General features: G+C 28.5%; 2 protein-coding genes across 2 annotated transcripts; one reads left to right on the top strand and one right to left on the bottom strand.

Annotated features, from left to right (window-relative positions):
- Positions 1–2,257: 2,257 nt before the first annotated feature.
- LOC132940899 (transcription factor A, mitochondrial) lies at positions 2,258–4,862 on the top strand. The gene is made up of 4 exons (XM_061008701.1): positions 2,258–2,573; positions 2,661–2,827; positions 4,138–4,343; positions 4,400–4,862. Exons 1-4 carry the CDS (start codon positions 2,506–2,508, stop codon positions 4,688–4,690), a joined length of 732 nt encoding a protein of 243 aa, XP_060864684.1. The 5' UTR covers positions 2,258–2,505; the 3' UTR covers positions 4,691–4,862.
- Positions 4,863–6,575: 1,713 nt separating this feature from the next.
- On the bottom strand, positions 6,576–8,796 carry LOC132941972 (general transcription factor II-I repeat domain-containing protein 2B-like). Its single transcript, XM_061010242.1, has 2 exons — positions 6,738–8,796; positions 6,576–6,656 (listed from the first exon to the last, which is right to left on the bottom strand). Exon 1 carries the CDS (start codon positions 8,309–8,311, stop codon positions 7,166–7,168), a length of 1,146 nt encoding a protein of 381 aa, XP_060866225.1. The 5' UTR covers positions 8,312–8,796; the 3' UTR covers positions 6,576–6,656; positions 6,738–7,165.
- Positions 8,797–11,046: the final 2,250 nt, after the last annotated feature.

Raw genomic sequence — 11,046 nt, 5'->3', positions numbered from 1 at the left:
AATAATAATTATAGTAACTGTCTCTTATCTAAATAGTATTTCTTAGGACTCAAATTGTAATAAAAAACGGTTCACTAATAATAAACTCTTTATCACTTTATCATTCCGTGTTTATAGTGTTTATACTCATATAAGTCATAGATAAGAGGTCAATAGATAAGATATATCTTCAAACCCGGATGTCCCGGGGTCCCGAGGCCCATTAATTTTAGGGGCCCATATTTTTTTTAACGCGTCCAATACAGTTGAAAAAAAAAATTTTGTAAGTAGGTAGGAAAATTATTATTAATAATTATAAGATAAAATTGTTCCCAATTTTATATCACGAAAAATTACTATAAATAATAAACTATGCTTGCCAACAATTTTGTTTGTTTGTTTTTGTTTTTTGAGCATTTTAGATTTCCGATTTAATTATTTAAGTACATAAAAAGGTAGTTATAAGAAAATAATATTCAGCTCTTGTAAATTAGGTATTTCAGTTAAAATAATTAATGCATATTATACTAAAATTTAGAGGACCATAGTTAATAACACAGTAAACCAAAATTGATAATTTTACTGTCAAAATGTTCAGAAAAAAGCTTTACCAGAATCCATCAAAAAATATTGTGGTTACCATTTGAAAAAATAGTCGATTTTATTATTGGTACAACTGCGTGATTAAAAATTTTGAATATGTTATAAACATGAACTAAGATAGTTATTATCTTAGTTCGTGGTTATAAAAAATTGTCTATTAAAAATAGAGAAACATCAAACATGTCTTTTGTTTTAATAAAATTCCATATCATCGAACCACAATTGTTAAGAAAAAAAGCCGTGTACAATGATATAAGATACATCCTGTATATTTTTTGTATATTAAAAAATTATACAATAATATAAAGTCGTTAATATGTAATGGCACAATTATTTTGAAGTTGAAGGGAGCCCACTAAGTGTATGGTGTCCCGAGACCCAATTGATCCTTAATCCGGGCTTGTCTATCTTAGTCCGTGATAGTCACCAACCACCATAGATATTGTGGGAGCTTTTTTTCCGTCAACAGATTTACAGATTTACAATGATTTACAATGATTAGACAGTTTGCAGTTAGGCAAATAAATGTCAACTATTAATATTTTAATATAAACCACGGTCTTCGGACCCTTGAGACCGTGATATAAACAAACCTATTCTGCGCAATCAATTTCAACATCCGATAATACGCACGCGTATCGGTTTGTCGTCAAATACCTACCTAAACTTATTGTTCTGTGCCTAAACTCAATGATTCAATTGGGAAAAAATTAGAAGGGGTACGCATAAATATTTTCTAAAAACAAAAGGACTCTGACCCCCCACGTGCCCCCACAATTAAATTACTGCCTAAACTAAACATTTCTTGTGGGCTATGATGTTAGTAAGTATAGTATAGTAAAATAGTACTATCAGTACAAGAGTGCCGTATATCAAAATTGGTAGATTGTACTGCAGGAGAGCGTTTTTAATATTTAATAGCTTACAGACTACAGTAATTATGTAAGTAATCTTTATCCACATATTATAAGTAAATAACAAATTGTATTCGAAAATGTCTTGTCAGTTTGATAATGTACTTTTTAAAAACTTAAGCTTAGGTACCAAAAATAGTAGCGTTACGGTTAGGTTAAGGTAATGTTACTCCAGCCCCACCCGGGCTGAGTAAAAAAAAATTGAAAAAAAGTGGGCAAAAGCCTCTTAGACCCCCTGGCCTGAGTACGCAACAGGTTTCACCCTCTGCATCAAAGGTCTGGACAATGGACATGTCCATGTCCATGTCCTTAGAAGGATATAAAGTATAATAACTAAAACTTGGTGAAATTTTTTTTTTTTCGTATATGGACATAATTTTGCCTATACATTATCATTACAAAAATAACTATTGATATAGCATCAAAACAGTTTTTAAAGTTTTAAACATCGTAAAATACTTAAATACACGTTTTTGAAAATATAGTAGTAATATAGTCTTATCAATAACTATAGTATTTGAGTACATGTATGATATAATATACTTAGAAATTCCAAAAACCAGAATTTTAATAAATCCTTTACTAGCATTAAAATTGGGTGAGCATGCAATACGTACACGATAAATTCTAAAATTATTTATAACAAAACCTATACCTTAATGCTTAAAGAGTTCGGCTTCAAATTTGTTGCCAACATAACATTTTTTAAAATAAATGGATTTTGAGGTTATACGTTTGTATTCAATATTGTATGATATTGATATTGTATTATTGTGTGATGATTGACGATTGTTTTATGTTTTCAAACGTTCAATAGGTATCATTAATTCAAGACTCAACTATATTATATTAATTCAACTCCTCACCAAAACGGCATAACAACAATTTAAAAAAAAGTTCAAATTTCTTATTTAATATTCACTTCAATCAGTATTCTTTTTTTTGTCGCACCCTCATGCTTCGGTGTTCCGTACCTTAATATCTAAAAACTATTAAATATTTACTTGAAATGGGTTTCAAACAGTTTCTCACAAATCAATGGCGATTAGTCAATTCAAATAATTTGTTTATCAACAGGTTAATATACCTAAAAGTTTAAATTAATTTTATTGTAATTTATGTTCTTTAATATTTATGATAAAATACAAATTTATTTTTTCTCAGATGTGCAAATTCTGTTTTGGAATCTCATAACATAGGATATGCTCAAAAATCAGTGGTAAATAAGTTACAATTACCTTTGAAACCAAAGAAACCTAGTCCTCCATTCTTTCAATATCTTAAAGAAAGAAGACAAGAAGTAATTGAAAAACATAATTTAAATTTTAAAGGTAAACATTTCAATTTATTTTATTTTATTTTTATTTTACACTAGGTACTAAACTTGATGGCTTTTTTTTAAATATGGTAAATAATAGTGGTTGAGACTCGTATTAGCTATTTTATTCATAATAATTAACACAGTATCGCAAATACCATATCGTGCTAGAAATGTATGGTTGGGATAGTGAAGATTTTTTTGCATCTGAAAAATTTAAATGACTTCGTATACTAATTGCATTTGATGTAAATACATTATTTCCCATCCCATTTGATTAAGACTTAAAACTTTGAATATTTTACTGTTAAAAGAAGGTTAAAAATATTGTTTTTCATCGTTTTGTTATTACATATACCTATATCAAAATATTGTTTTTTTTGACGTTTTTTCTTTCTATATATTCTACATTGAATTAAATTTTAGTTGTTCATCATTTTATATAAAAATATTACATTTAAATTAAAAAATATATAGGTATAGGTTAATTTGGTTAATTTAGGTTACAAAAATTCATAATTTTCAGACAATTTTGATGATTTTTATTTGTAATTTTATATTTTAACAGTTAAATTTTTTTTAGAAATACAGCTGGGGGGGCACAGGCCCGAGGCCCCCTCCCCTTGGAGCCGCCACTGCCCTGAGATGGTGATGATGGAACCAATATGATAGGGATTTCCCCTCGCAAACTTATCCAAAATAATGATAAATTTATTTTATTAGTATTAAGAGTAAAATATATTTTAATATTATAGTTTTAATTTTTAATTGATTAGTTAGCTCATATTCTAAAAAAAAGTTTATATTTAAAGTATACCTAATTGATGATAAATAAATAAAAAGAAATTAAATAAATAAATAAATTAAATCGATAATATAAAATATAAATGAATTACATAGGTAAGTAATAAAATAAATCCCCCTTCTAATTATCAATACATGATCTATTAGAGGTTAAACTTCCAACTGATTAATTGATCCTGGTAGGCTCGTAGTAAAATTAATCTAAATAATTTGAAATTGGCATCGTGTACTAATTTAAGTAATAGTAGAATGTTTAAAGTTTCGACAATTGTTTGAATATTATGATATTACTACTAAATAAATAAAATGGTTAAATTTTGTTCAAATATACAGTTTCATCAAAATTTGAAATGCAAATGCCAATAAATTAAACAATGTCACTATTTTGTATTACATCTTCAAGTTTTTTGACAAAATAAAAAAAATTTCAATAACATTAATCTAAAAAATAAATTAAAATAATTGAATGTATATCAATCTTAAGATTTTTAATTGGTTTATTTAATTTTTTTATTTTAGATGCTGTCCGTTTTCTAAGTGAGTCATGGAAGGACTTTGATGGTAATGCTAAGAAAAAAATGACTGACATTTATAACAAAGAACTTGAACAATACAAAGACAGTATAAAAGCTTTTAATGAGAGCTTGACTGTCGACCAAAAAAATGAGCTGTTTCGAGTCAAATATGAGCAGATAGAACAAAGAACAAAACGCAAAATAAAAAAAGTAAGTTAAAAAAAAAAAATGAATTCACTTATTATAATATTATAAATTAATTTCAGGAATTAAAAGAATTAGGTAAACCTCGTAAACCTCTTACTGCATATTTGAAGTTTGTAACTGAAGAAATAAAAAATCATGGAAATGAGCCAGTTCAAACGTATATGGTAACAGTTGCTAGTAAATGGAAAGAATTGGATGAAAATAGAAAAACAAAATATATTGAATCAGCTGCTGTAGATAATGAAAACTATAAAAATGCACTTCTTAAGTGGGAAAATGATATGATCAAAGCAGGGCGATTGGATTTAGTTAGAGCTCGTGCATTATCTAATGATGAAACAGATAATTAAAAATTAAATTTTATAATTCATCAATATATTTATGTGTTATTAGTAGCTATTAGTTTACTTTTTTTTTCCTAATTGTCAAGAATATTAATTTATTATTTTCTAATGTTAAAAAGTGATGTACTGATGTTTTTTTTTTACTTTTGAATTATAATATAAATATTATGATTATGTATTTTGTTTGAATGGTTAATTTTGTATTCACATATTATAAAGGAATAAGTATTAGTCGCAGCAACTTATTCATAATCTTAATAGCTTAATTATATTAAAAGTTATCGGGGCAGGCTCAATATTTTGGATTTTAAGTTTTTACTGGTAAAATCACAACAGAATTTTGTACAAGCAGTAGTGTAACCAAGATGTAAAGATACATAATTGAATATTGAAAAAATCTAGCAATACTTTTATGTAATTTACATATTTCATAAAAGTTAAATTTGCTTTTCATTTTTAATAATACAAAACTAATAAGTAATAACAAGTCAATTTTCAAATAAATGATAAAAAATCTATTTTTTACAATTAATGTCTTATAAACAGATTAAAATTATCCATGCAAATAGCAACAACAAAAAAGGGGTGATTTTGAAGAAGTGGTTGGGTGGCAGTTCCCCCCTCCACTGTATACAAGTAACCTTGCAATTTATTTTAAATATCTGGAATGGAAATTGAATAGAGGATATTGCAGATTAACAGAATAAAAATTGGAGCAACCAAGCATAAATCCTTATTTATCATAAATGTATTTTTGTTCTCAGTGTTCCCTAATGTACCACCTTAAACTATTAATTCATAAATATATCAAATTTTTAATTTTCTCCCTTCCAATTAAAACTGGCCAAAATGTTAGATCAAGGCATTGTTGGTTTTATTTTTGCATAGGTATTTGAATATTAATTAATAATGCATATACATTTTAACACAAAAAGTTATCTATATTTTTGAACAATTGATTTCTTATAGTAAAAATTATCACTGGTGCTACAATTGTATAGATGTATTCTGATCTAACATTACTATATGAAGCAGATAGCCATTAGCCGGTGTTCACTGGGTGTGTGATAGAAATATAGCCATACAGGGTGATTCACCATGGAAGCTCACCCCAATTTTTTGCTTCAATTTGTATTATTAATTTATTAAAATATCGTTAAAGAGGAGATTTGTTTTATGATATATACCACTGAATAGAGCTGCGAAGCCAACATGCCATGGCTGCCTTAGAAATAATATTCTTAATATATTCCATAATTATTATAAGCTCCTAGGAATCACTATTTAAGGGGGCATACCATATTTTAAGGAGTAATGCTTAGGCATTTCATATTACATGTACATTTTGACTTGTGTTAATATGTGTGAGAAGGAAATTAACATATTAGTGTGTGAAATCCGTTATCACATTATTCGCGACGACATTTGAATTCCCTGATTTACAATAGTAATCAAAATAAACCACACTAGGAAGGGCTTAACCCCCCCTGCCTAAGATTTAGCCCCCCCCCAAAAAAAAAATTTATTGATTTAGATATAATCCTCCTATAGGGAATTTTAAATAAATAGTTTTGTTAGCCCCACATGATGCAGCATGAGGACTCGTCGAAAAAAGGTATATTATTATTTTTCTATATAACTATTAATATTCATTCATAATAATATAGTCGTATCATACCCGCGAGCCGCATTATAAAAAAAATTAATAATAAATGAAAAATCAATTTACATAAAATAAAATATAAATAATTAATATTGATAATTATATTAATTTGTTGTATTTATTTTTGATCACAAATCATTTACAAACAACCATAATAAAATAAGATTGAATAGGTATATTATAATAATAATTAGTTAATTTATTCAACAAGTAGTTGAGGCAACATGTTTTCTAAATAAAATATTTTTAATTTCATTTTCATTTTGTTTTCCCAAAAACTGTCGTCACGTATTTTTTTAAACATCAAACCTATATAAATATACATAATTAATTATTTACAAATTATACATCTTTGTAATGAGTAGTTATACATAAAATATATCCACAAACCTTTAGGCGTCTATAAATACAAAAATAGCAGTATATAATTTACTCGAAATATGCAATTGCCCGTTTGTACTTGGTAATGGTATCTGTACTTCTGTAGTTGTGATTACGTTTGAGATACAGCTGTCCATATTTTATTTCACAATATTTTTTTTTTTTCGTAGCGATTCCGTCTTTTGACTCATACTTTTTGCTGATGCTGGACACTTTGTTTCAACTAAATCAGGGGTCGGCAAGTAATTTCTATTGGAGTCCTAAAGATTAAAATAATAAATCAATGAGGTCCAGTGAAAAAAATCTTTTTCAAATCTTTATATATTAAAAATAGCAGTATAAAAATAAAAATAATTATTCAGTTATTACAATTAATTTATATTAATAATTACAAAATTAAAAGTATGAAAAAAAATATATTTATTACAGTAAATTATTTAATGCGAAAAATTGCATTTATTTTCCTTAGCCAGCTTTTTGAAATCGGGAACTCGTGGAGAACAGCTTATGCGCAATGTGTCCTCAAGGTGAGAGTCTGTTAATTTTGTCCGATATTTGTTTTTCAAAAAATTAATTTTTGAAAACGATGCCTCACAAATGTATGTCGAACCAAACATCGTAGCCAAGTTGATTGCCAGTTGCTTACAGTTTGAATACTTGTCAATGGCATCTTTAGCCCAGAATTCTTCAGTTGACGCACTTCTGTACTGCTTCAAGGAAACATCTTCCTGTAAGTCTATTATTTCCATTTGGAGTTTTGACTTTGAAAGATTAAATAATTTTTCAGCTACATCAGTCCATTCTCCGTCTGGGAGAACATCGTAAGGGGTTTTTAAGAATTGTGATAGTTTTCCTATTTCAGAAAAGTCTTTGAATCTAGCATCGAATTCCTTCATAAGATCTGACAAAAAACTTAAAAATGTTTCGATGTTTATAATTTCTGAATGATTTTTGCATTCAAATATTGTGGGAAAGTGAATGAATTTTTTTTGTTCAATGTCGCCTTTAAATATATTTAGTTTGCGACGGAAAGCAGACACACTTTGTATTAAATCACATATTAATTTCCCTTCTCCTTGTAATTCGACATTAAGCGTATTTAAATACTTCAAAATGTCATTTAAGAAAGCCATTGCAACTATATTTCGATTGTTTTCTAAGAAATCCGAATGTTTCTTTGCTTCTTCAGTATCTACATTTTTTAGGAATGTTTTTACTTCTTTAATCTTCCAAAAACGTTCAACTACTCGACCTTTACTGAGCCAACGAACATGATTGTGTTGTAGTAAATCTGAATAAGCCGAATCACATTGACACAGGAACTCTTTGAACTGTCTGTGTTGAAGAGAAGAACGCGACCTGATAAAATTGATTAACTTGATCAAACCGTCCATAACGTCTTTCAGTGTAGCACTGAGTTTACTACAAAGTGATGTTTGGTGAATTATGCATTGATAAGTTAATATCCCGGAATTATTATCCCGGATTCTTTTTAACAATCCTTTTTCTTTTCCCATCATCGCTGGAGCTCCATCAGTGGAAATTGACACAATTTTATCATAACTCAAATCCGATTTTTTCATGAAGTCATCAAAACTCTTAAATAAATCTTCTCCACGAGTCTTGCCTTCAAATGTCAATATTGCTATCTTCTCTAAACACTTTATTTTCAATGTCAAAGAATCGCACGAAAATTGACATTTGTTCAGAATCAACTAAGTCACAAGATTCATCAAGCGCAATGCAGTAGCACGGTGACTTATGTAAAAGTTCAAATAAGCTTTTTTTGTTTTCGGCTGCCAACATTTCTGTCCTTCTTGTGTTACTCCTTGCCGACAAAGGAATATCTTGGATAGAGGTAACGATTTTTTTATTTTCTTGAAAAAGTGCAGTGGCCACTTCCAACATACACTCTTTTACTATTTCGGAATCGGAAAACGGTTTTTGGTGCTTATTAAGAACCCAGCACACACGCAACGCTGCTTCAGTTGATTTCTCTTGTTCACTCATACACCGTATAAGTGTAGTCGTACTATTTTTGTAAGATAACATACATGCATGGAGCTTATTTTTACGCACTTCACTGCCTGGAGGAAATTTTGTATGAAAATCTTTATGAGTAGTTTCATAATGCCGTTTTAAATTTCCACTTTTAATAATAGCGACAGTTGAATTGCAAATTAAACAGACTGGAATGGCTCCAACCCTTTCAGGCAATATAAAACAATATAGTTCAGTCCACTCGTTCATAAACTTCCTATTTTCGCTGTCGATTTTGCGTTTTTTACTCAACATATTGAACGAATAATATAAAACGAAACACGCACTGTATCCACCGGCGAATGTACACGTACTAAAACTAAATAGTTAACGATTTAGTTAACGATAAGCAATAAATATAATTTTACGCCGTCGGTTCTTCGGAGTTCTTAGAAAATCGAAATATTTGGTATTGTTGCGACTCGGCCGTCGGCCGATAACATTGTAATAAAACCGATTATTACCTGCCCGATAAAATATTTTTCAGTGAATTATGATATAACTATAATCTGAGTTTGATAAATTAAATAAAATAAATGTCTGTATTAATAATAATACTATTACAGAAAATAACATAATGAAGATGAAGTACAATGTTTTGACAGGGTCCATAGTCTTGCCTTCCGCGGTCCGGATCCGGACCGCGGTCCGCCAGTTGCCGATCCCTGAACTAAATCATTATTTTCCACAAGACCATCAGGAGATGCTGCACAAAATGATAGACCTTGATCTACTATCATGCCTGCATTTTTTATATTTTTCCCTATAACTTTTTCTAACTGTTCTTTGGCCTTTCATCGTGCTGGATTCCATATAACTGGTGGCAGCAGCTAGCATTGCCGGTAATAGCCCCAAACAATAATTCCTTGGCTACATTGTTTCGTGGTTTCACGCAATTTACATATTATTTTACCGAATACAGACGCTGGTAACCTATATTTATATAAAGTTTAAAGAAATTAGATTTATAATTTATTAATTTATAAACACATTTATGCAAATACAAATATGGTTTTATATAATACAATAATTAAAACAAACTTTCTTTTTCTTTCTAAATGCCACTCTTTACATTGGTTTTGTACTTTTGTCTTACTGTTCTTTTTTCTAAATTCAAGAATTTTATTTTTATCAAGTTGTAGCTTTTTTATAAAAATATTTTTAAATTTTTTTTCTTCTATTGTTAAGTGTGTTAAATTATTCGAGATGTTCCCATAGTTCTCGTCGGGTCCAACGTAAGTAATTTTAGATTTATTTTTAGGTTTCATTGGAAAAAATTGACGTCGTATTACGGGCGTTCTACCATTTAAGATTCTGAGCGGAGCGATGATTGTATTAATTTTACAATGATGTATTTTTTTTTAAATTTTTAAATTTGCAATTTTTTTTTTGTCTGTCATTACCTTTTAAAAGTGTTTAGATTTTCTTCAACAGTATATTTTCTGATAGGAAAGTGAATGTAGTTGGTACTTTGGATTTTGGGGGGTGAAAAGTAAAAATGTCCAAGGAGTTTTCAAAAGCGTAAAAACAAAAGAAAAATTAAGGAAAAACGGGAATTTTTACGCATAATTTATTTTGGTTTTTGATGTAACTCTATAAACGAATAACTGTAGATACATTAAAATTTCACTAAATGTTTATATTTGCATTTTCTATACCATTCTGCCATGATTTTTTAATTCATAAAAAATTGGGCAAGGGCTACCCTGCTATTAAAACAATTATATAATAATATAATATACCTAATATAACATTTAAGAATATCAGGTCTTATTATATTACAATCTTTTCTATATGCAAGTATGTTATTTAATTATTCAAAAATAATTGAAATATACTTCCTTTTTTATTTAAGTTTCGACGAAGTGTTTTTGTTGTGATATCACTAATTTTTTAGAAAATTGTCGAACCAACAATTTTTTTGGGGAATTTATTTTATAACTAAGTTTCTTTTTTTTATTCAACACAAGTATATTTTTCTTTATTCGTTATTCTTTGTTTGTAAACTTTAGTTGGTATATTTATAGTTAAATAATATCATTAACCAATATATTATAGTACGCGAGGTGTGAACACAGTAATAACTATTAACTAACAACAGATTCGATTTATGCCACAAATTAGTAGTTATACCTTACATTTTAAGAAATAACTATTTTTTAGTGGGGGGAGGGTGACAAAATATGTTGCCCCGTGTCGCAAAATGTTCAAATACTGCAGCCCTGAATGGAAATAATGGTGAGTGTTGAGTGATGACTAAACACTAAATATAAATAAA

The sequence above is a fragment of the Metopolophium dirhodum genome, chromosome 3 (assembly GCF_019925205.1).
Source record: "Metopolophium dirhodum isolate CAU chromosome 3, ASM1992520v1, whole genome shotgun sequence".
Classification (NCBI taxonomy): Eukaryota; Metazoa; Arthropoda; class Insecta; order Hemiptera; family Aphididae; genus Metopolophium; species Metopolophium dirhodum.
The sequence above is the reverse complement of the archived record's forward strand: the minus strand, read 5'-3'. Positions and strand labels throughout refer to the sequence as shown.